Source organism: Neopelma chrysocephalum, unplaced genomic scaffold, assembly GCF_003984885.1.
Source record: "Neopelma chrysocephalum unplaced genomic scaffold, ASM398488v2 Primary Assembly neopelma1_97102, whole genome shotgun sequence".
NCBI classification, from domain to species: domain Eukaryota; kingdom Metazoa; phylum Chordata; class Aves; order Passeriformes; family Pipridae; genus Neopelma; species Neopelma chrysocephalum.
This window is the reverse complement of record NW_020925744.1, coordinates 6085749-6111440: the sequence shown is the minus strand read 5'-3', so window position 1 is coordinate 6111440 and position 25692 is coordinate 6085749. Positions and strand designations below refer to the sequence as shown.

General features: G+C 39.3%; 3 protein-coding genes across 7 annotated transcripts in view; 2 read left to right on the top strand and 1 right to left on the bottom strand.

The window, feature by feature from the left end:
- KIF2A (kinesin family member 2A) overlaps nt 1-13496 on the top strand; it is a 59281-nt gene extending 45785 nt beyond the window's left edge. For 3 of the 5 annotated variants that reach the window (XM_027671384.1, XM_027671386.1, XM_027671385.1), the window contains 3 exons: nt 1075-1176; nt 3195-3330; nt 5127-5741. In XM_027671384.1, the coding sequence (XP_027527185.1) occupies nt 1075-1176; nt 3195-3330; nt 5127-5212 (324 nt within the window). In that variant the 3' untranslated portion in view covers nt 5213-5741. Of the gene's footprint in view, nt 1-1074; nt 1177-3194; nt 3331-5126; nt 6873-13203 lie in introns of those variants that run through there. The other 2 variants (XM_027671383.1, XM_027671382.1) reach the window with 2 other exon arrangements.
- DIMT1 (DIM1 dimethyladenosine transferase 1 homolog) lies at nt 8601-13989 on the bottom strand. The gene is made up of 12 exons (XM_027671388.1): nt 13818-13989; nt 13655-13728; nt 13171-13257; nt 12748-12809; nt 12545-12638; nt 12406-12455; nt 11480-11603; nt 11273-11365; nt 10537-10601; nt 10278-10341; nt 9689-9795; nt 8601-9009 (listed from the first exon to the last, which is right to left on the bottom strand). Exons 1-12 carry the CDS (start codon nt 13870-13872, stop codon nt 8967-8969), a joined length of 918 nt encoding a protein of 305 aa, XP_027527189.1. The 5' UTR covers nt 13873-13989; the 3' UTR covers nt 8601-8966.
- Nucleotides 13990-16028: 2039 nt separating this feature from the next.
- IPO11 (importin 11) overlaps nt 16029-25692 on the top strand; it is a 73565-nt gene continuing 63901 nt past the window's right edge. Inside the window, exons 1-4 of the mRNA XM_027671453.1 lie at nt 16029-16319; nt 23390-23472; nt 23763-23906; nt 24373-24473. Of these exons, the coding sequence (XP_027527254.1) occupies nt 23769-23906; nt 24373-24473 (239 nt within the window). The 5' untranslated portion in view covers nt 16029-16319; nt 23390-23472; nt 23763-23768. The remainder of the gene's footprint in view (nt 16320-23389; nt 23473-23762; nt 23907-24372; nt 24474-25692) is intronic.

Genomic DNA, 25692 nt, shown 5'->3' with positions numbered 1-25692 from the left:
GGAGGGGGGAGCTGAGAGGCATCTTCCAACGGGCATTTTCCTTCATTGCTGATTATCAGCTCTAGTCACGGTTCCTTAAATATTCAGTAGGGATTAAAACTCAATTTATGAAAATGCTGATGAAAAATAGAAAGGAAAAATCCTTACTATCCTAACTTTTTTCACAAAACTCTGTTTCTCAGAATTTTTCTCTTCACCACTTCTTTGTGGTGTCTGCAGTATTTCTCACTTTGATAACTGGCTTTTCTTCCAGTACTCTGTTTTATAAGAACATGCTAGTGATTCCTATAGCTTCTCACTGGACAGTCCTTCCAGACAGATATCCTTTCATATCACACTTGTTCATTACTCATGTGGAATGAAATTAAGCTTTAAAAAATATTTCAAAAGCATTGTATAATGAACTGTACTGTCTTGCTAAAACATTAATTAAAGCCTACCTAGCACTTTCTTCTTTTATTGTTAACTATTCATTTCTAAACAAACCCTGTTTGCCGCAGTATGTACCTCCGTGAGTGCATTCTTCTAAAGTATGAATCACTATGTACATTTTATATTTCTCATTTCACATTTAACTTTTTTCCCGAAGAATTAATTTAATTTTGATTTCCTGAAATGTATTGAATGTAATTGCTGTTCTTCTTTTTTGAAAACTGTTGCTTGTCTGTTGCAGCACGCACAACAAAAAGCCCTGACAGAAAACCAGAGTTTTTTGTAGGCATTAAAACCTACTTGAAATTATAATTTTTCCTTTGTGGTTTCTTCTTCCCATACTTTCAACTTGTTATTTTTATGTGGAATACCGTATTTTCCAATATTTGCTAAGATTAGTGACTGAAAATTTTAGTGAATATTAACTGAATTGAAATCTGTAAATATTTTTAATATGTTTTGAATTTATTGCCCCTTTGCTCATTTGTGGAGATTTTCTTGTTAGAAGTATTAAATTCTATTTTTGACAGGTTTTGCCTTCTGCATATTTCTTTCCATGTTCAGTGATGAAATGGATCACATTCAATATGTTTCTGTAGCCACAGTTCTTTCTGGACTAACACGGTTAACTATTGTTTTTAGGAAGAGGAAGTTTCTCCACAGTTGTTTACTTTCCATGAAGCTGTGTCACAAATGGTAGAAATGGAAGAGCAAGTAGTAGAAGACCACAGGACTGTCTTCCAGGTAAAAGATGGAGCTCTACTTTTTTTTATCCTAATCCAGGAATTCAGGTTTTCCCAATGAAAGTGCATACTTTTGAAGATGTAGGATGTCGTCTGGCTGTTCTGATCTGTCAAAGATTTCTAAATTGATCTATTATTGTAAGCCTATAGATTCCATAACCACTAACCTTTGTCCTCACGATGAAAGAGAAGCATATTTCTGTATCATCCCAGAAATGTAGCAAAATTTTCCTTTGCCAGGGCTGGCAATTAATAGTAATGTCTCTATCAGCTCCATTTCTGTTTGATTGTCTCCCTCTAGATACTGCAACAGTCCATCCAAGTATTGTATCTGAGTACCCTTTTGTGACATCTCCCTCTGAGATCCAGATGAGGCACATACATTTCAGACTACCTGTTAGCTTCCATTTTACAGCTACGTAAAGGTTTTCATTCACTATTTGTCAGGGTTTGTGAAAGGAATACTGCCCATGCAGTGTAGTGCTCGTCAGTGTTTCGGAGTCTTTTACACTCACAAAATGAATTGTGGCAATGAGTTACTAGTTTTGAGAAGGAAATGTGAGTTGCTTCTGTTCATAACCTAAAGGGCCTTTAGGCAGGCTGGCTGTTTGCCAGAGAACAGCAGACCATTAAACCTGTATTAAACCTGTATTAAACCTGTATTAAACTTCAATTTATGTATCTAGCTTAGTGGAACATTGATGAGTGTTCATAATATAGTAGGATGCTGAATAACACATTTTACAACAGATGCAGAGATTGTTTTTGTGAAACATTAGCCCTGAAGTAAAACATACAGAAGTGTGAAAGTCATATGCCATATGCTGTGGCTGTTTACTAATGCTTGTGACTTCTGGAGAGACAAACTGCATTAGTTAAAGATGTTATTGCCTCTGTGTGACCATCTGGCCTTCTGCTCTAGACTACTGCTCCTTCCAGTGGTCACTGGAAGGAAATGTGTCTGAACTCAGGTTCCTTTGTTCGCAGCATGGCTTGTTAGTTTATGCTGTGTGAGTGGCTGGGCTGCCCCGATACATAATCTACCAGCTGTACCAGTCATCTTCTATCAGCTTTTTCCTGGAAGCAACTGATACAAAACATTCTTTCCTGATAAAAATGGCTAAACTATACCAACACAAGGAAACATGCTCTAAAGATGTTTGGTTTTTCTCTGGTTTGGATGTACAAGATTATGTTAGATTACATGAGTCTTACCCCAATGCAAGCTCCTTCTGTCCTGAAAGCCAAAAAACAATTTTCAATTTCGCTTAGGTTACTGAGCACAGAAGGAAAGACTTTATTTTAGTGTGTCAGGCCCAGCATGCCTAGAACTGTCAGCTGCTTTCTTTTTTTAAATCAAAGCATTTCCAATGGGATCAGTTCTGATCACAGCTTTGCCTAGTTCTGTAAGATTTAAGCTTCTCTTTCAATTCTTCTTTGCTGCAATCCTTTTTTTTTGTGATATTCAGAGTGCAAAGATGCCTGAGAAAGAGCCTTTACTGTAGTCCTGCGAGTGGAGTTAGATCATGCAATTACTGAGTTTTAAATAGATCATCTTCTATACAGCTTCTCTCAAAACTGGACAAAATTATCTTGGCTTCTTGACTGTAGTAATGACTCTAGGACTATAGTCAGTGGTAACCAGCTGATACTTAAAATTGAAGCTTGACTTCAAAGTTTGAAACTTGCCTAAGGGGACACAACCATGACATAAAGTTCTGCTTGCTGAGTTTCTTAGCTTTATGACCACCTAATGTTTTGAATTTGAAGAGTACTGGCATAGCTGGGGTTTACCTGTTGCTGGTATGAGCACTGGAATTAAAAAATAAGGTAGAAAAGATACAGTTTTGCTGAATTAGGAATAAGATTTCATTTTAGGATTTAAATCTGTTATATTGAGATGACTAGACAGTAAATGTATGGTAATTTTGGTAAAAAGTCTAAATCAGCTCTTTGTCTTGACACTTGTCTTGAAACTTTGCTGATGTATTTTTTTTTATTTTTTAAACTTTTATCTAGGAATCTATTAGATGGTTGGAAGTTGAAAAACTACTTCTTGACATGACAGAAGAAGTAGACTATGATGTGGATTCTTATGCTACCCAACTTGAAGCAATTCTAGAGCAAAAAATTGATATTCTGACCGAACTTAGAGGTAAATTGCTTTTAATCACTTTTCTGTACATTACTAGCATATGCCATGGAGACTTGCAGTAATAATGAGGAGGAAAAAAAAAAAGTGTGAAAAAATTCTAGGGTCTTTTTTACCCACTTATGCTGCTCTGCAGTGTCCTTTGGAAGGAACATTTATTCTGCTGCCTGAGAACAGGTTCACATCTGTGCTCAGATCATCCTAACGTAAAGGAAGAGTCTATGCTTTACCTCCAGGAAGTATAAACTCAATCCTGCAATTTTTTTTTCCTTTTTTTCTAAAACACTGAAGGAAGGTAAGAAAATCTAAACCAACTGTATGAAAAAACCCGGAAGGCAATGCAATGAGGAAAAAGTAGTAGGAACTCCAATTTCTGGCTCTGTTGCATTCTGTAGTGTAGCAGGGAGCCTGCTGTCACTTTTTTAAGACTGTGCCTATGAGTGGCATCAAGCTCTTGAGTATCTTGGTTGGTAGTTTACCTTTTTTTTTCAACAGCCTTTCTGTTAGAATTTTGTCAGCTTATCTTTGTTGAAAGACAAATTGCAGATTTATTACTTTACTTGGTGCCCAAAATTTACTCTTCCACTTATCTTCTAAAATCAGCTTGTCATCTTGGTACCTCACAGAGATGAGTTTTTCGTTTCCATTTTTTGTTAATTATTTGGACTCTAGGAGAAATGCTATATCGGTAAAAGCTTAAGGGTGGGGTTTCGGGCTGAGGGGAGGAGTTTTTTGATGTGGTAGAAAACTGTAAGTTAAAATCTTACTTTTTATTCAGTCTATCTGCTGTAAATTAGAAGAGTGCATCAAGCAAATCAGATGTGACCTGTTTGCCTTGTAAGCATGCCAGTTATGCTTTAGCTAGGAATTGGGGCTTCCTTTTCAGAAGACAGTTTGAGACACCAGCAGTGAAAAAACACAGTTTAGGTGACTTCCTGTTCTTCAAAAACTTACTAGATATTGTTTTTGAAACAAGGTACTGGAGGTAAAATGCTATCTAAGAGATCCTTGCATCTTTACAGGAAGCATGACGTATATGTAGTTTTACAGGAGGGAACACCTGTTAAGTCAAAAATTCTGTCTTGGCATCTTCTATGTTCTGCTCACGGTGCATAATGATCACTGAATTGTTTGGCTTTTACTTCTGTCACTGTGGGACTGACATCTTTATGCTGTCCTTTTGGTTTCCTTCTTCCCACTCTTGGGCTTATTACTGGGGAATGGAGGGGAACAGCAATGGAAGTATGAGGATGCCACACTTCCTTTTTCAGGTTTCTCCCATTCTTATTATGATGAAACAAATGAATGATGCATTTAACTGTTTACAGTTGAATAAGTTCCAAAATTTATTCACAAATGCTTTTCACATTCATAGGAAAACGGGGGACTAGAAATTGAATGTACAGAAGAGGCTGATTGTATGCTGAATAAGATTTTGTATGCCTCCAAGGTTGGTTTGGAAGGTGCTGGGAAGGAAAAGTAAACATGTGGTATCTCCCCACATTCTGTAAGATAGGAGAATGTGAGTGTGAACAGTTTGCATTCTGGGCATGCAGTTGTGCAGGTTACAAACCTATCCTGCCTAAAGACAGGTAGCATCCAAGAAGGGACTACATGGCTAAACAACTTGTTTGTATGGTGAGTATTGAATTTAAGTTTGTAGTTTGTAGCATCAGCTATTTTTGTGAAGGAATGTTCTTTGTTGTGCACTAGGGCTGGGATGCAGAGATCAGGGTTTGGTTTCCAGATCTGTTCAGCACAGGCCCATCAGTATTAATTCTCTTCTGTTTTCATTAAAGACAAAGTGAAATCGTTCCGGGCAGCTCTTCAAGAGGAGGAACAGGCCAGTAAACAGATCAACCCAAAAAGACCACGTGCCCTTTGAAATGGGCCTTTGCTGCTAGAGGAATCCATGAACCTGTACTGCTGTAGCACACATTTGTTACAAAACCCAGTGGCTGGGGGAACTCAACTACTTGAAAGTGTAAAAGCGTTAGAAATGTCTGTGGAAATGTCCTGTTTCTTATTCAGCTGAATGACATTTTCAGTTTTATGTGAAATGCTCCTATGATGTCTACAAAATGCTTCTAGACCAGACAGCACATCCATGCAGGGTTCAGATCTGTGAAGCACTTTGTTTTTAATATTTCATTCATTCAAATAGTGAAATTTGTTTGGAGATACTTGCCATGTTTTTCATAATGAAGTAAAACTGTGGCCATTAAAAAGTCACAGCACTTCCTTCTGACCATGTTGTCTTATTACAAAGACTAGCTGTGCAGTTCTAAAATTGTGGCGTGCATGCACACACTAGTGATTTTATATAACTTCTCTTCTACAGACAGCTGTGCTTACCTCTTTCCATTCTGTGCCTTGATGAAGGCTACTTAACCCTAGACATCCTTTCTGAAGCACAGCCTTAAAAAACTACATTCCTTATTCGTCAATATAAATTACTTCAGTGTGTGTACATTTTTGATGTTTTAATACTTATTTTTTGGTGGCTAGTTTCATTTCACAGGATGTGCCATATCATTTGAACAGGAACTGCAAGCTGTTAGGAGTGGACAAACAGCTGGACATTCCATTTTCCTTGTACAAATCTGAGATCTTGATTTATTTGAATACCATAAAGAATGGTTATATAATTCTAACATTTTATCTGTAATAAAAAAACAAACAAAAAACCAACAAACCAACAAAACCCCACAAAAATATAAATTAGTTGATGTGTAATAAAGGCTAATGTTTAAGTACTAAGGAGGGTTGTACCTTAGGATAATGCAGATATATGGTATGTGGTGATAATGCTGTGTATGGATAGTTTAACTGTCAAACTTTGGGGATAAATACATCCATACTGGCCTTTCACATACTGTTTTAAAAACTTGGCTTTTGATGCATGACAAACTTACATGTACAGTAACTGTAGTCTGCAGGTAGTTTGAGTAGTTCTGTTGCTTTAAGAAGTAGCTAATACCTATTTTTCCCTTTGTACAGTGCCAGCAGCTGAAAAGTGGGGTGAAATTGCATCATTTGATGATTTTGCACAATACCTCTACCTAGCGCTAATAGAAATCCTGCAAGTACCTGAATTCTCACAAATGGCGCCATGTATATCAGCACTTTTTAGATGGTGGCACTCCAGTTCTTTTGCAAGTCAGTATCCAAAAAATATTGACCTTTCATGTAAGAACTTCTTGTCAAATGAAGAACTGTAGATCTCTCTAGGAGTTCTCCCTGTTTCCAAGAATTCCTATCAGCAGACTTTCCCTTGGAACTGTTTAAAAATTACTTTTGCAATACAAGCCTGTTTGTTTGTGCCAGGCGGTGGGGGGAAATAAAGGGAAGGCAATGAAAAGAGAGTTAAATCAGCCAGAATTTCTTGTAGTGTTTAATGTTTGTATTCCCATAAAAAGGTAGGCTATGGGGAAGCTCTTGTTGCATCATGGTTAAAAATAAAAAGTTCTCCTGTGTGTAAACATTAAAACTGAAACAATGTAGATTTTACATAATGTGTTTAATAAATTAAGCTATTAAATGAATTACATCTGAGAATTTTTGTTATTGTTTCAGAAGGGTTTAAATTTGTCAGCACATTAGTTACATTTTTGAAAAGAATACTTACTCTGAATTCAGAGTGAGTATTTACTTCTGCAGCCAACTCTTCTTCACAAGTTCATCATATAGGAAGAAGTTCCCCAGAGCACTGTCCTAACTTTAGTTTTGCATCAGATCTTAAAAGAAGCATCACACCTTTCTCAACATTTAAGAACGTCGTTCATCACAGTTAAAAGAAAAGAAACCATGAAAAGGCTTTTGTTAGCAGGCAGGTTATTGTATAATACCAGAGGGTTCCTTTGAAACCGCTCCTACAGAATTCTAGAAAGCCTCTGAAGATTGAGACATCCTACATGAGTAACAGTGGCTTCCATACTATTCATCCGTAGAGCCACAACCAGGCTTGTGGCTTCCTTCCCCAAAGGGGACAAGAAGGACAGAATTCACTTTTTAGCAGCTTTTTACTAAGCTGTGTAATTACATGTGTCCTGTCAGGGAGCACATGCAAGTGGAAACTGTGTCTACAGCCAGTCTTTGTGCCAGAGCCTGATGTGTGATCTATACAGATACTAAAGCATTGAGAATTGAGATAATGTGATATGGCTGGTTAGGCACCTGACTTCCTGTAGCCCATAGTCATGATGGACTGGAATTACTTTTAACAGGACTTAAACAAGCTTATCCTCAATTCCTGTCCTGTAAAATGAAAGCATTTATGAAGTGTGACACAAGCCTCCAGCATTTGTTCCTTCTGTATTAGTCTGAGCATATTCCTTGTGGCTACTTACCCAACTCACAATTTGGTTCTGCATGCAGTGAAGCAGAATGAGAATTACTGAATTATTAAACTGTGAAATAAATGAGCAACTCAGTCTTTAAAGTTAACAGCTCAGGATGCCTGCAAATTCAAGTCTATTTCTGAATCAGTGACTTTTAAAGAACTGAGAAAGGATGTCAATGGTGGGGCTAGTTGGACTCAAGAGATCTTTTCCATCCCTAATGATTCAATGATGTGTAGAAATGAAGTTTATCTTACAGGTTTTGCTAATTTGCCTCTTTTCAATTTAAGTGTTGTCCTATGGAAAGGTATACTACACTATACCTGAAAAACATAACACGTTATTTAATACACAGGGTGATGCTTTCACCCCTGCATGATGCTACAGTTAATAGCTGATGTTTTTGACAGCTGTGCTGCAGTTTATGCAAACTTCCTTGGAAAAGCTCTGCCTTGTCCATAACAACTCACAAATATATATAACCCAGATTAAATTAAAGACACTTCAGTACCTTTCTGTGAGGACACAGGGATGCATTGCTCTAAGTCTCACTGAAAGCTAAAACTCCTTGCATTGAAGGGTGAAATAGTTATCTTACAGAAATAACTACTTGAATTTACACTTGGCCAAAATAACCCCTTTTTCTGTGCTTATGAGATGTGGCCTTTCTGTAGTTTTCTTCTAGTTACTACAGTGGGGGATGAGAGGGTAAAGACGATTACACTGGTGGTTTCAGGTACCTCAATGTTTAAGTGATACCAAGTCCACAAGATAAATGCTCTTGTTCCTGAGAAACAGTTACTGGGATTTCTCAAAGAGAGGCAGATTACTAACAGACTTGGAATGTGGGTAGTTACCAGAGGATAACTGGAAGAGACAGGCATTTCAAATCAAAACAAAGTGTTTAAATACACGTACAAACAAACAAAGGGAATGATCACAACTCCACTTTTGTTGTCCAGACCAGAGTTATGGGGTTGTACTGTCGAGTATTATGCAAGAATATACTGAGGTGAAGTCCACAATCAGAGAACACATTTCAATTATGGCAGCCTCAACCAGTTTTGGGTATATTTAGAAATACACTGCCATGAGGAAGTCCAGCACCTTGCTTCAGTTGTGAAAGAATGCATTGCTTTTAAAATACCAGGCAGCACAGCTTGCCTGCTGTCTGTGATACAACCGCATCTAACATTTTAATAAGAGCCCAAGCATAAGACCTTGTCCCATTGCACTCGCTCTGGCTTAGGTAAGACTTTGGTGACAAAAAAGCAACACCTGTCATTCTTCTAGTAGGATCTATGAGAAATGGATGCCTTCTGAATTGAAGCCATGCAGCAATCTGAAAGAGTAAAACATTTACGTTACAATGCTACAAATTTATACTTAAGCTTAAGGCATTTTTAAGATGTGCTGGCTGACAAAACAGTATGAAAGCAGCCATCACTGGTCAACTGGAATAAAAAATTGCTAAAAACTACAGTTATGTGAGATCATACCAGGTTTACTATGATTCTTTAAAAGCAGTAGCGGTCTTAGTTATTACACTGAGAAACAGCTATGAACTTTTATCTCTAATTAGGAGAGGAGTCATAGTGCCACTTAAATTAACTGTCCAGAAGTAAAAGCAGCATATAGCATTTAATTATTCATATTTCAAATTATGCTATAGACTATGGCCTAATCCTCAAGGCAAAAAAAGGCTGTGTAAGACTCCAGGAAAATTCTAATAACAGTTACATTACTAAAGCCATTTTCAAAGGAGCTATAGAAGGGTCTAGTACACAAACTCCAGAAATCGGGTTCTTCAGCTAACTGCTTCTCAATGTTGTAACTGGAATTTAAAATATATAGAGGGCTTAAGTGTTCATATTCAGGACTGGAAGCCAGGAGCGTCTGGTACTGAGAGGGAAACTACTGTTCCTGTGCAACCCAACACTAACCTGAGCTACACAGGTACAGGTGCAGATAGAATTTAAAGCAGCTTAAAAGGAAGGTATAAAGAGAAAAAAAAAGGATACCGAATGAAATCATCTATATCCATTGAACGGGCTCGTTTTTCAGAGTAACCTGTATCTTTTAGGACTGTCTGTATTTTCTCTGCAATTTTGAAGTTTTCAGGTATTTCCTGTCAATGGAAAATAGGATAAAAATTATATTCTACTCATAGCACAAAAAAGGTTCATTTAAATTACCTATGTTTTCCTGCTCTTAGAGTAGTTCTTATTTCAAGTGATAAAAAGTTGTACTTTTTCTTGTATGCATTATTGTATTATTCTATTGTATCTGAATTTTTATATCTCAGCTCATTCACTATACATGAATCACAACAGTATTGCAAGACACAAAAAGTTTTATTAGATTAGTAAAAAGACCTTGAGACATATACAGAAAATATTTTAATGGCATACTAGATTTTAAGCTTTTTCACTATAAATTAGTGACCCTTTTAGATTTTTCACTAAGAAAAAAGGCAAGTTCCTCCCTCCCTCAAACTCTCTTGGAAAAACTTTAACACATTACGCTTTTCAATATTAATTTTTTACTCTTCTAAAAGACAGTATGTAGGTCACACTTCACACAAATAGAATATATTAGAAAGGAACTTACTGTATTATGTAAGGAACAATGAATTCGGTAATTATGATCCAGCAACTGCTCTACAGCACTTGACCTAAAAGAAATAAAAGTTTAGAATGGAAACTAAACTATAACTACATTTTTTGACTGATTGTTAATCTTTACTATAAAAAATTGTAACAACTACACAGAGCTGTTCTTTTTAAACAGCTGCCTAGTTTTCCTCTAAAAGAAATGGTTAACTAGATGGGCTTTCATATTTTGAAAAGATTTGATAGAAGTTACTTACTTAAAAGCTGCAGAAAGTGTCTTGTTTTTCCTAACAAAGGCTATCCTTACCAGACCATCCCACTCCTGAAATTAAAAATTTCAAAATTTACAGAAAGGAACATATAGCTACTACCAACAAGAACAGTCACTACTGACAACTTCACAACCATACTGAAAATCCTTCATGAAAATGAATTTCTAAGCAATACAAAACCATTCCTGTCTTGGAAAAAGCAATACAAATGGAGGAGAAAATACTTCCCCCACAAAAACCACTGAACTGTACTTTTTTGTGCCTAGGCACTATTAGTCAGTGCTGAGAAAGCAGATATTTGAAGAAAATCTGGCTAACTTTGGGCAAGGCTGAAGTGGCCTTTAAGTGTTTTAAAAATTAAGAATGCTATCCTGTCTTCTGAGATTACACACAGTTGTCTGAAGATAAGACTTCTCATAGATACTCCTTTGACCAAAACCTACAAAGTCATCAGCTGTAAGGGTCTCTGAGAGATATAAACTACGATGAAAGAGACATTATCCGCAGTATTCCAAGTGATCTTGATTTTACCAGAATTACTGTACACAAAGCTGTACCCAAATTGATGGTTTCACGTTCTGTTAATGTCCTAACACAAGCCTAATCAACAGACTATGTATTTTAGAAACTCCAGTAAATAGCTGGTACTTCATAGTAAAATCAGCACATAGAACTGAGTAGTATTATCACTAGTATGTTATGTTGAGTATACAGTGGTCACCTGGAAGTTGATAGGTGGTGGTGGGTTCTTTGGCTCTATTCTTACAACACTGGATTCAACTTTGGGAGGAGGCCTGAAGTTGTTCTTTCCAACCTGTTGGTCAAGAGCAGTGAGGCAGCTGTGTGAATAAGCAGCAAATCCTCACATCCCTTGAAACACTCTTCTTCTGTCTTTGACAGCTCTGTTACCTAATGCAGAATGACATACCTTCATCAGGTGGTCCACTCGAGCTAATAACTGAGTATTAATGGAGAGTCTACAGTACAGTTTAGTTCCTGGTTTTGCAACCAAACGAAGTGCAAATTCCCTTTGAAACATAAGTATTGCACACCTGAGAATAACAGATATCAGAAAATTAATTCTAAATAATCAATTTTCATGTCAAAAGACAACTAACACACTTGGAAAACACACAGTTTGCCTCAGCACTTACAAGTAGTAAAAGTTTATCATAAACAAACTCTGCTCTAATTAGTCAGAGTGCTCTAAAAAACCCCAAGTCATCAGAAAACTTGGTGAAGCCATTTAAGTCTCCTCAAAGATGTAACAGAATTTAATATTAATAGTGCTAAATGGATCCAGATCAAAGACACAGGTTGGTCTCCGAGTTGCTTGCCTGTAACAAATCATTTTGAATAACTCCTTTGTTATTCAAACTCTCCAAAAATAGACCAGTAATGTCACCAACATTAGTGCTTCAGTGACTGAAATCAAGAACTGCAGACATACTGAATAACACACAGAAATACCTGGGCAATCAGACTTTTAGTCCAGACAACAGGCAGTGACTTGATCCAACCCTTTCCACACTACCTTTTTTAGGTAGGAAGGCATTTGAAACACTACGATGCCCTACTTATCCCTGGAATGACAACTAGGTATAATACTAAAGAGGTGTAACTTCTTTTCATCAAGCTGGACTAGATGCCAAGACTAAATCTCCTCCTTATCTTAATATATCGACATAAACTAATTTCCAGGCACTATCAGGTTTATATTACAGAAAAATTTTGGTGCGGCTCTGATCCATCAAACTGCTATTTTAAGAACCAAAAAAAAATTTGATCTGAAAATATTTTTAAAACTATTTTTTTTTCCTAAGAGGCAATGCAGAGCTCCACTCTTCCACATACCTGAAAAAAGGTCTATGAAGCAATAACTTGAAAACAAAAGGTGAAGAAATCTGAGGAAAAGAGTAATAGAGTTAGTATAATTTCTGGGAAATTATCATTTAAAAAGAAAAAAAGTTCTACCATAATGTTTAGCCCATACCTGGTAAGGCAAGTTAGCTACACATGCATTGAAGAATGGTAAGTCTGTTTTCAAGATATCTCCAACCTTTATTTCAAGTTTGTTTGCCAGACATCTGTGGGAAAAAATACATTGTGATTATCCTCAGAGAAGCATGTTGCCAAAGTTTTGTCCAAGCAGCTCCACTGCTTCAAGTGCTCACTATTCCCACAGTTGATACTTACGTGCCCTGGACTCTCTTCTGAAGTTCACCAACAAGTCTAGGGTCAATTTCACATGCAATAACCTGAAAAAAGCATACATTTGCAACTTTACGCAACATCTCCTAACTGGGATTAAAATTTTAATCATAAAAACCCCACCCCTGTATCTATTGCCGTAGGTTTAAATAATTCTTAAAAATTCCCTATTAGCTTATGCACCTTCCTATGCCAACTTTATGGCATAAATGGATAACAGCAATGTAGTTTGATAAAACAACGAAAGATTTACATAGACAACTAAAAACTCATTGGGATTATGCAAATGTTAAGAAAAATATCCACTGAGTGATTCTACTGATTTGAATCCTGTGTATAAAGACCACAGCCTAAGCCACAATGTGGTCAGTGGTAAGATGGCGTGCGTGGGCGGGAATTCGCACTTACTTTTTTTACTTTTTCCAACATCTTTACTGTCAGGTTGCCGGTTCCCGGGCCCACTTCCAGAATGACATCCGTGCGGCGCAGAGCAGCCTAAGGACAAACAGCATTTCGGGTGCTTGCCTAGAACGGATTCCGTGCAACCATTTGACTTCAGAAAAAAAGATAAGTGCTTTTTACGTAACAAAAAGCTTAAACTGGGTATCAGGAGAACGTGAGAGTCGTTTAAAAAAGGAGCGGAAATTAGGGAGAACAGGAATGTCCCAAAGCTGACTTATGCCGGCCAGGCTCAGAAAAGCCAGGGAGCAGCCACGCTAAAAAAAAAAAAAAAATCACACACAAAAAGAGGTAGCGTGATGGCAATAACCGCGGTTCAGCGGCAATAATCGCGGATCAGCGGAGCCCGGGAAGGGCCGGAGCCAGGACTGCGCGTTCCCGGAGATCCTGGGCAGGCCCGGTTCCCGGGGCAGCCGCCGCCGCCGCCTCTCACCTTCTCGATGATGCTGTTGACGACGAGGGGGTTCTTCAGGATGTGCTGCCCGGCCACGGTATTGAAGAGGATGCCTAGGGCAGAGACCGCCATGTTACCGCGGGTGCTCGGCCTCCCCGCTCCCGGCATCCCGCCGGTCCGGCGCGGCCCGGCCAGCACTCACCGCCGGCGCGGCCCTTCTGGCGGTCCGAGCGCTTCCCGGCCCGCGCCTTGGGCATGTCGGCAGCTCCGCTGGGATCCCTCGGGAAGCGCCGGACTCGGCTCCAACCGTCCCTGGACGGCGCTCCACGTGCCGCCGCCACCACCCCCACTCCCGACCGGCCTCGCGTGCACCCGCCTCGTCGGACAGCGCTCCCTGGCGGCCCGGCGGCCCACCCTCCATCCTCCCGGGAAGAGTGGCTCTTGCCACGTGTGATGTCCCACCCTTAAGGAGAAAGGGAGAACCCGAAATTCGTAAATGCTCGTGGTGAGAGGGAAAAGTCAGAACCCTCGCAAAAGCTTGCGAAGTTTTGTAAGTGAACTACACGCGGCATGGAAATCAGTGTGTTAAGTCCCTTACTATCTAAGCACACGAGAGTGGGATTTGGATAAAGCGGTAGGATGAAAGAAAAGATGAATTAAAAAGGGGCAGGGAGAGAGAGAGAAAGGGAGAAGGGGAGGGAAGGGAAAGGAAGGGAAGGGAAGGGAAGGGAAGGGAAGGGAAGGGAAGGGAAGGGAAGAAGGGAAGGGAAGAAAGAAGGAAAGAAAGAAAAGCACAGTGCGTTCTTTCAGACTTTTTTGGAAATGGGTCAGAGGGATTTGAGGGGCTTGGATAGTCTTGTCCCCCCTACTAGATCGACCTTTGGGCGATAGTGCACGGCCGCTTCTGTGCTGGTGCTTTTGTTTGTTGTGTCTCCGTGGACTAGACCAAGGATGTTTGTCCCAGAAAAGTGCTGCTCTACACTTGCATGCCGCCTTCTCCAGCCAGAACTTGTTCTTTCTCAAGGCATGTTATTACCAACAGCCCTTGGTTGGCTCCACAGCCACCCGTCTATTGGTGTTTGGGACAAACATAAGCCCCATATCCTCGCGGATCCTACACCCCGGCAGGAGGCAGGGCCCCCGCACGGGACAGACCTGGCCGGGGCAGCTCCTGGGGGGAGCCCCAATGTGACACGAAATGGTACGTGTGTTGGATGAATGCCCAGTTTCTCGGCAGTCCTGCCTGGCGTGGCCGGACTGCCAAGAGCGAAGGGATGAGGGAAAGTGAGGTAATTCAAGGAGTGACACACTGCGGGCAGCTGTGGGTGCGCAGAGGGCAGGGAAGGCTGTGGGAGGACAGAGAGTAAAGGGAACCCGCAGAAGGAAACACTGTTTTTCAGAGAGTATCTCCTGCAGCATTACGTTGTTCTGTAGGAATAGCTGGAATGGTTCCTTCTGTCACCAATCCAGCACCTGCTGTCCAGTGCAAACCTTGGGAAGAAGGATTTTGCAGGGCGACCCTTGCCGATATCTGCCGACATGGCAACGGGGCACTTCAACCTCCGGCCTTTGCGTGGCACAAAGCGCCTGTGCGGTACTGCAGTAGTTCGAAGCCACTGGAACACCGGGAGCACGGACAGGCCAGTGGCTGCGGTAGCAGGGCGGGCCGGCTTAGGGCTTGCTGCTCCCCGAAGCAAACAAAAATCGAGTCACTTCAAGTTAGACCCGCTAGCATGAAATATACTTTATTTTTCATATTTTTTAATATTTTTAAATGTCTTATACAAATTTTTGTAGCTCTATGCATTGGCATTAATATCACGCATTTCCGCCCTCGCCCTCCCCGCGCCGCTGCAGCCGCCCAAGAACGCCTACAAAGCACGTCTGCGAAGCGATTCTAAGCTCCCGGTATCCCTCGGTTTATCCAGCTGCATGTCCAACCTCCGGGAAGCGCTCGCGGCCCAGGAACGCCCCTGGGCGCATGACGCCTCGTGACGTCACTACATGCCACAGCCCCCGCCCCCTCCGCATGAGGCCCCGCTCCGCCCCTCCCGCCGTGTGACGGCGCGGTGCGGGCAGGGCCTGCCCCGCGTCGCCGGGTAGTGACGTCTGGGCGGCGCGCCGGGGCGAGCGGTGGTGGCGCCGCCGTGGGGGTTCTCGGTTCGTGCGAGGCCGGGAAGGGACCAGTAGAGAGGGAAAAGCGGCTTCGGCTTCCAACATAGAGCCGCGGCTGTTTCACGGCGGGCGGTACTCCTCCTCCGCACCAGCCCCGATTTCTGCTCGCCCGGCCCCCCGTTGGCGCTGCCCGAGCCGCCGCGGCTCCGGCGCAGAGTGTCCGCCGCGGTGCCCTCTCTGCTGCACTGCCCCCGGGGATGTGCAGTGTGGCCTTCCTTACCATCTGTGCTGGCACTGGCAAAGGGTCTGCTCGGAGCTGGGAAGAAATAACTGTTACCTAATTCCAGGGAACTGTTTCCCGCTTTCTGCTTGAAACAGTTTTCGGTCTGGGTAGAATTAACGAGAAGGCATCGAAGGGATATGAGTCATTAAACTGCGTCGTTTACTGTCAAAACTTGTTTTTTTGCGAGCAAGAGCATGTATTGGCCTTTATTAAAAGCGGTTGTTTTCCTATTGCAGGCTAAAAACCAGCAGGTTTTGTGCAGAGCAGAGTCTTCTCTTAATCAGACGCAGACTGAGTTCAGCACTGGTGAGTTGTTTCTCCAGTTTGTTACCTTAGGAGACAGCAGTGTGTGTAAAATACATGAATGTGGCCCTAAATGCAGTACTGATGCTGCTTCCCGCTTATGCTTCTGTGAGCCTTTCTTCCCATGTCTTGGATAAATTCAAGTCTGTAATGTGTCTGACATGGCTTTCAAATTAGCATCCATAATGTATTAGAACTACTCGAGTTTTTACAAATAGCATGTTCCCTGTGGATTTTGGTTTCCTGAAACTTGCAACAATTTTTTCATTGCTCTCTGTTTTTCTTGTCTCATTCTTTCCTTGTACTCTTCTGCAGAGGAGCATTTACTGTCATATGTATAAATGAGATAGTAAAGGGTTTTGCCACCCATGCTTTATGTATAAAATTTTGCAACTGTATCATCAGAAGTAGAATTTAACTGTAATTAAACTGGATTGTCTTAAACCTGTTCCAGAGCATGAGGCAGACTGAAACTTGTATTTCCATCTCGGTTGTTGTGCACTAGTTTGTTCTAAGTGTTCTGCAATGTCTTTTTGAAAGTCTTTTAAAACGAGATGAATTAGGAAGAAGTGAACAGAATAAGATTGACCTTGTTATATTGGTCATCCTATAAACTAACATTAAAAATATTCTTCCGTTGTCTCTGTATCCATTTGGCTTTTTCTATGTTATCAATACTGAACCCCATGGCAGTCTCTTCTGAGTTCTATCCGAGATAGTCCTTGAAATTGTCCCACTCATTTGTTTACTGCCTGGTTTTTCTGTTGGGTGTTTTTGGTCACTTTGGTGACTGTTTAACCTGAAAGGCCATTCTTCTCCTCAGAATTTTAATATGAACTGACTTGCTTCCCTTAACATTATTGTCAGCCTTGCTAACTGCTGTCCTTTATTCCTGTGTTCCTTGTTGTTCTTTTAGTTTTTTGTGTCTTCTGCATGCTTTTTTCAGGCTTAGGTTTTAATTTCAATGTTTAATTTCTGTAAAAATGAAATTTTGGAAGTTCTATTCCTCTATTTCTGTCAGTAGCAGTATGGGAAAAAAACACCTCTAACTCTTTCCTGCTGAGACGTTTTTATTTTGTTTTCTTTGCTGTGGTTTAAATTGGGCAAATTAAAGGTAGCTTTGTTCATTTACATGGAGAAAAATCAATATGTTGGTTTTGGAAAATCGTGGTAATACCTAACATTAGTTGTTGTCGTGATTTTGGTGATTACTGTAGTTGTTAGTGGCTTTAAGTAGTACCTTTAATAATCAAGATACTACTAGTTCTTTTGGGTTCACTGTTCAGTAGAAGTATAACATGGCATGATTGATACAGATACTGCAATGTTAGAAAAGAGATTCATGGAAGAGTTGGTAGAAGGCTGGAGAGATCAGTGTAACTACCAACTTTTCCTGAAGCTGTCAGTATTCCAGCTAATGTGTTGTATCAGTATCATTGTGAACTCCAGCATTCCTATTACTTGTTTCAGAAGGTGTTCTTGTGGCTTTTCAGCAAAAGAACTTTGTTTTTCCTGTTTTTCTTAAAACAAATGTGCTGTAAAAGACAGTAGTAAGTTTCTAATTGAACTTTCCAAGCTGCAATATGTAGCTTTATTGTTGTTTATTAGTTGTGTAATCTGCTGACAAGAAGCAGAAAGTCACCTCGGTAAGTGCCTTTCTAGTTTTAAGTGTCTATGAAGTCTTCCTTTAGCTTCCACTTCATTAAAAAAGTCCTCAACCTCTCTTCATAGTTGATTGGCTTTAGATCCCAGACAGTAGCTCTGGCCTCTCCCCAGTTTCTTCCTAGTCGAACTGATGAAAGGGAGAACTGTGAGAACCAAACTGGAGACTGTTCTAGAAGCAGTCTCAGGCACTGACTAAAAGAGGATAACAACATCTCTAGAATCACTTGTGCTCTTAAAGTATCCCAGAAAATGTTTGTACTATGATCAGTGAGAACACACTGTATTTTATGTGATACATTTACTGCTTTGTCTCCTTCTGATTTCATAAAATCATAACTGAATACATTCTTGTGCCTTATTACAGTGCGAGAGACTTGATTAAATTCCTAACAAATGAGAACAAAAAGTACACAGAATTAGTTGTTTGGTTATGAGTGAGTTGTTATACTGCATTCTCTGAAGTCCAAAAAAAGTGAAGTGGGGAGGTATTTAATGATTAAATTCATCATTTTGTTCCTTTACAGATGTATAACAGTCCTTGATTTCTTGTCACAACTGATGTGTTTTAAAATTAGGATGTGTTTTAGTGTGATGGGAAAAGTACCTGGATACTCTTTTACCTGTATCAAAAGCATTGACTGCTCAGGAAAAACAGTAAACTAGCTTAGCTAGTATAAAACTAGAACATTTAAGAGACTTGGAATATTCTTGAAAGCAAACTACATTTGCAGATACTTCCTTAGAACGGGAATCAAAGAATGAAGACTAGAACAGAAGTGTGTCTTGGATTTTTGCCAGTAAAAGGAGTTGAAGTAGTTTAGAAGTAAGAATGGAAGTGCAGGACATTGGGTATTGGTACCTGTGGTTTCTGAAGGCACTAGCTCATTGTGGGGTGGCATTTGATGTGTCTTGCTTATCTTCTAGGTGTAACTGAGTTTGGTTTTTTTCCTGTTAACTGAGACTTGAGAGTATGCTGTTGTCTAGTTCAGTATTACCATATTCAGTGGGATCTTGGAGAGCTACTTTTTCTTATTGTGTGTGATTAGTCTCTTTTTCCTCAGACAAGAACAAATTCTAACATGGCAATAGAGTCATGCTTGGGTTTGCAGGTGACATTATTGGACACTTTCTAGTGGAAGGGGTTTCCTTTCCTTCCACCCCAACCCTGTATGTGCAATTGGGTTGTCGTAGCAATGGGTTTTAACCACAGAAGAACAGCAGAAAGCAACCAACATTCCTGAAACTGCTCAGTGTTTATTGTGAAGACACAGTCTGACATTACTAAGTAAAGATGGGAAGTGCTACCCTTACCCTGGAATTCCGAGTGTTGTGGCACAAAGTGTAGATCCTGCCTACCTTCTGAGAATGTGTTCCTTATAGGATTGACAGACTCTGCCAGCATTGCTATGCATGCCTCATGGCTCTGAAGGCATCCAAAAGATAATGGCTATTTAATACTCACCTCCTCGGTTTCATCTCCTAGGCAGTCTTGTAGAAATAGCTCAATTGTGAGTGAAGTTGTAGAATTCCCCAGCAAGCTGTGGAGAAAGTCCATGTCCCTGTGAATTAACCGGTCTGTGGTGTACCCCATGTCCCTTTGCCTTTGCTGTGCAATAGCGAAGTCTGATTTGTAAGAGGTGAGGATTGTCTCTATCCCATAATATTAAAGGCAATATTCATGGGCCTTTGCCATTCCGTGGGGTCTGAGAGCATCTCTATGTCCTCTGTATAAATTATGATCTGGAGAGGCCCTGATGCATCCGTTAAAAAAAGAGAGTCACAACAAATTAAGCTTGGAGAGATCTGGGTTTAAACTCCTGAAGCACATCTATGTCTGTCTGCAGAAAAAGATTTCACACATGTATCTGTACATGGCTGTAATTAAAACTGTGTTTTGGGAGGATCCCAATAACACAAGGTGTGAGCTAATGCCCTCATTGAGTCAATAATTTTTGCAGAGGGCATGCAGGGAATAAGTTTCCAATAGAAATCCTACTATTCGGAAGCTAAAGCAAGGAGGGACTTTATCAGAATTGAAATTGTGTGCTGGGACCTGGCTCTGTAATGGCTTGACATTGTTGGAAGTCAGGTACTCCTCCTTCCTCCCATAGTGTCCTCTGGTGTTTGTGGAACACTCTGCTCAGATGTCTTAACTTTTTGGCTTGTTTGGGTTTTTTTGTTGTGTGTACCCCTCTGCCTTTTGTGGGTAATTATGGCTCAGTCATAATGTGTAAGTTTGCTTTAAGTTTAATTCACTTAGGAGGAGAGTGAAATAAAAGCTACGTGTATCTGTTCTGCCTGCTTTCTTGTACCTAGCATATCAGCCTGTCGGGCAACGTGGTGTGAAAATGACTGGATTATTTTGCTTGACCCAAACCAAAACTGCATTTTTTTCACTCCTTCCAGCTTCAGGTATTTAAGGGGTGCAGGAAGAAGCAGAGAGTCATACTATTTATTTTGGTGACCATACTTCTTTGTATCAGCATAACTTTGTAGCTAGCTTAAACAGCACATTTGAGTTTGGTTCAGTAAGAATTGATTCAAAATAGGTTTTTTTAGATTTTTAATTTTTTTTTAAAGAAAATAATTGTACAAATAAGACTAGTGACTTACTAGGAGAAAACGAACTGTTTACGGGAATTTTTGAGGTGTAAAGGCCATGGACAGCTCTTTGTTCTGACGATAGGTTTGCAATCAACTTTGCAAAATCCCAGCTGTAGTGAAGCATTGTTGCCATTTGTGCATCTTGCCTTTTGTATTTTCTGCGTATTTGTTCATGTTTTTCCAGTTAATTTTTTGCCATCCAAATCATACAGAATATATCACTTCCTTAAATATTTGACAGTATTTATAAACCTTATCTAAAAGGTCCCCCATCTTCAGGGTTTTTTTCTTTTTTTAATTTGATTTTCCATGTGACACCCTCATCCAATGTTGTATGAGGACTGTTGTTTGTATGGCCAAAGAGCAGCTGGGCAAATTCATGGAAGCCTAATCTCTTGAGTGCTATTAAATTCTCTACCTCTTACTAGGAAATCCTTGAACCAGGGTTTTCTGGATGATGAGAGAGCATTATGTAGAAATGTCTTGACCTGGGTATTTCCTATGGTTTTGACAGAGAAAGAACATGAGGTTGTTTAAGTGAATTTTTGTTCTGACCCACTAAGCTTAGCTTGGTTTTTCTCTAGTTTTTTTTTTGAGCAGCAATAGCTGCTCTGGTTTTTACATGCAGATACAAACCTTTTCAAGAATGAGAAGCATTAATACAAAAGAAGCTTTGCAATTATTTCTCTTTGATTTTTGTTGTTGTTGTTTGTTATTTACAACTGCCAGCTAAACATTTTGAAATAAGAAAATGGAAAAAAGCCTCCTGGTTTTTGTATTCGCACTTTCCTAACTTCAATAAGTATGTCTTCTGGTGAGAACTGTTCTAGATGAAGTATATAAATTTTTAGTAGAAGCAAAAGCCTTTAGGTTTTTCTTCCCCCTTCTTAAATACATTATACCAGAGGTGCTACCACTATTGCTGATGGGCTCAGTCTTGGCCAGCGGTGCATCCATCTTGGAGCCAGCTGGCATTGGCTCTGTGAGGCATGGGGAAGCTTCTTGCAGCTTCTCACAGAAGCCACCCCTGTAGCCCCCCCCCCCACTACCAAAACCTGGCCACAAGTGGTTAAAGCAGAAAGATTGAAAGACTCATCACATGCGAAGTATAAAGCAGAGAGGGAGTCACTTGTTCTGTTCAATTATTGCTGTCGAGAGAAATCTGATTTTGTGGTTCATTGGTTAGAAAGTATACTTTCTTTAACCTTAGGACCCTCAATTTTTAGCCAGTTTTTGTTGAGCATGATTGGAGACTTACACATTGAGAGTTTTTAAGGTTTTTTAATTTTTTTTAATTGTGCAGGACTGTTGCTTGTATAAAAGGCCTTTAATATTGTTGCTAGTTTTTGTTAAGGTGATTTTCTCAAAAGATGAAAGTTTTAAACCAATATCAGAATAAAGTTTGATGTCTCCAACTTTTTTACCATTGCTGTAACAATTTTAATCTCTTTTTCCTGAAGATGGAAAAATAAACTTTTTTTTCACATTAAACAAAAACCAGTCATAGAATCATTAAGGTTGGAAAAGACCTCAAAGATTGAGTCCAACCTTTGACTGATCGCCACCTTGTCAACTAGACCATAGTGAGTGCCACATCCAGTTGTTTCTTGAACAGCTCCTGGGATGGTGACTCCCCCACTTCCCTAAGCAGCCCATTCCAGTGCTTAACAACCCTTTCTGTGAAAAATTCTTCCCAATGTCCAACCTGAACCTCCTCTGGCACAGCTTGAGGCCATTTCCTCTTGTCCTGTTTGAAGAGAAACTGTTGTTGGTTGTTGATTTAGAAAACTTAAGTATATGAATGTTGCCTAAAATTTACTCTTAAAAGAAACTTCTGAGACTCAATTTGTGAGTTTTAGCAGCCAGACATTCTTTGATACAATGCGGTCACAGCATGCTGGGTGCCCTGGGAATCAGCTCCCAAAATGCACACAGGGGTATCTACATGATTATTCACTTTTCATGAATAATTACGTATTCATGACATTTCCCAACACCTATTAGCATAAATACATATCCGTATAAGGTCTCTGAGAGGCTTCACTGGTGGTCTCTAGTGGTTGTCTGTGTCTGGAACCCCCCAAAGTTCTAAGGGACTACCTATGAACTTCTTTAAGACAATACACCTGGTTATAGAGTAACTTGGTATTGCTTGGCTGGCTGCCTCAGTTCCCTTCTTCATTGTTTCTTTGCTTTACTTGGTTAGTCCTTTTAAAACACTTGGCTCAGCTACATGTAGTTTCTGGGATACATTCTACTGCCAAAACCATTAGTTCTTGTTACATATCAGAACTCAGATACTGTGAATATTTAACGTGTATCTGTGTTACAAAAGTTTAGGTAGGTTGTAAACAGATGTTTTTTATGGACAGAAAACAAGTTTTATTTGGCAGAGTTCATAGTTAATATATGTTAGTTAAATATGTGTCTTTTTTTTTCTTGTAATGTTGTTTCTGTAGTCATTAGAAATGTAATCTCTGTCATTTGGAGAACACTGTTTTGCTTTGTCTTCATAGAGTACAAGGATGTATGAGGATGTATTTATATTGGAAGTTAGGCAATAGGCATTCATAGTTCAGCTGATTAGCATTTTTATGCTAAATAGATAAGGAAATCAAATATATCAAGGAAAATTCAGTTTCATTTAGGACTAATTGTGAAGCTTAATTCTTTATTTTTAATTGATAGGAATTGTTTTGATGAATTTGAGTTATCATAGTATTTATCTGAAGTGGATCATTTTATCTCCTGAAGGAAAAAGAAAATACAAAAGTGTTAATAATCTGCATCTTTGCCTCTTTCAGACAACCCCATGGTTTACTCTGCCTACGGCTGAAGTCATCTCTACTTGCAGTTTTGCTCTCCGTTGCTCTGCTTCACAGGAGAGGTAACTGTTTTAAAATCAAAATATTTCCTGTAATTCCTCAAATCTAGTAAATGTGCTTGTAATGATAGATTTAGTACTTGCTTTTTCTGCTGAGAGATTTTTGAAAGCAAAATAGTTTAATCCCTGTACCTTGACACTGCCTCTGAGTGGGTGTAATGCTATCTTTACACAGTGTAGTCTAATGAAAAGTTAGCGTGGAGTGTTTAGGAAATATGAATGGAAGATACCTGTCTATATTTGGCTGTCTTTTTTTCCTTAAGTGTTTTTCCTCTTTTTTTAAATACTCTCAGATTTTCATGGATCTCAACAGTGCTAGCACTGTTGTTTTGCGAGTCTTGACCCAAGCTACTAGCCAAGATACTGCAGTATTGAAGCCAGCTGAGGAACAACTGAAGCAGTGGGAGACACAGCCAGGTTTTTATTCAGTCTTGTTGGTAAGATACAGTGGAAAAGTGCTATTAAGTAAACTTTAAATAACGACAATAATGGAGAAGTCACCTGAAGGCTGGGTTCTGACCAGAATAAGAAATTACCTTGTGTTGTGCAGTGCGACAGACTTCTGGGAGCTATGTCATTAAAGCTATGTCATTAATAATTCGCTGGTTCTATTGATTATTACCCTTTTATTCCCTGCTCAGCCAGACAAGATTAGCAGCACATTTGCCTTATGTGTTGTTTTTTTAATAAATTAAGTACTATGGCTAGTGATAAACATATTTTTAATCTCTAAAAATTAATGTTTAAAACAGCATTTCACTTGCCTGTCTAATGCATTTTGTTTATGTACACCCATACATATAGAGATATGTGTACTTATGTATGTACCAGGGCATTTGTTGATACAATTTCTGTCCTGTTTGTAGTTGTTGTGCAGTTTTTAACTTAATTTTTTTTTAACAGAATATCTTTACAAATCATAGCTTGGATGTGAATGTAAGGTGGTTAGCTGTGCTGTACTTTAAAAATGGAATTGATCGCTATTGGAGACGGGTGGCACCACAGTAAGTTCTGTGTTTCTCCTTTTAACCTACAGCTGGCTTTGTAATGGTTGCTAAACTGGAAAACAACAGATCCTTAGTTCATAGAAGTTACTTTAGAATTTACAGTGAAACTGATAAAATGTTTCAACTTTAGGACTTGGTAATAAACCATTTTGTCTTTATATTGCTTCTTATGACTGTTCATGACTTACTTTTGGAAACTAAGTTATAAGGCTGTTTCATAGATACCAGATTTGAAGTGATGCAGTAAGTGTTACAACGTTAACACCTGGACTTTCTGATAGTAGCTAATATAAAACATAGTAAATCTCTTGGAGAATGACAGAGACATTTTGTTTCATTTAAGCTGATTCATATTGCAGATGTCCATGGGAAAGAAGCAGTAGCTGTGATGCTAGCATGTTCTGGTCTTCATGTTTTTGTTGTTCTGATGTGTGGGTTCTGATAAAGCATGATGAAAAATTCTCCAAAGAAGATCAGAAATACAAGCAGTATTCATGAGTACCACATCATTTACTTAAAAATTACAAAAAGTGCCTTTTTAATATGTAATACGTACAGAATTAGGTACTTCTCAGTGTTTTGTCTGTACTTCTTTTTTTCTTTTAAAAATAAGTGTAATTTCAAGAAGAGTTTCAGTTCCAGAACTCATAAAGACCTGCAGGTGTTCACTCTCTCTGAAGTGTTCAGTATCTCTTAAATGCTGGTAATATAGATGGGACATCACTGTCAGGTTCAGGGTATTGAATTGGAATTCTCAGTCCTGTTTTTATAAATTGTGAATTTAAGCTAGTGCACAAAGTGTGGCACAAAGTATGATTTTCAGTTCTTTGCTTGAAGTAGTTTAATGAATTTTGCCTTACATTGTAAGCTCTTCCAAAGATCTACCAAAAGAGAGAAAAGTTATAAAATTCTGTATCCACAGCATACTTGAAATAGTGTAGTACTCTTTCATTATTATGTAAAACACTAGAGTATTTGTATGTATGGATTAGTATACAATTGAAAATCACCTGCAAGCATTTGGATTCTCTTTTGTGTGAAAAGAAAATACCATCTTTTGCATGGAAGATGGCATATATCTTTGACGTTTCTGGCTAATGAGATGCTGGTTACAATACTGGTACTTAGTAAGCATTATCGCAAGAAAATAACTATAGTTTCAATTTGTTAATATTTTTAGATACTAGTAGCATTTCTGGTGAAAAAAATCATGGTT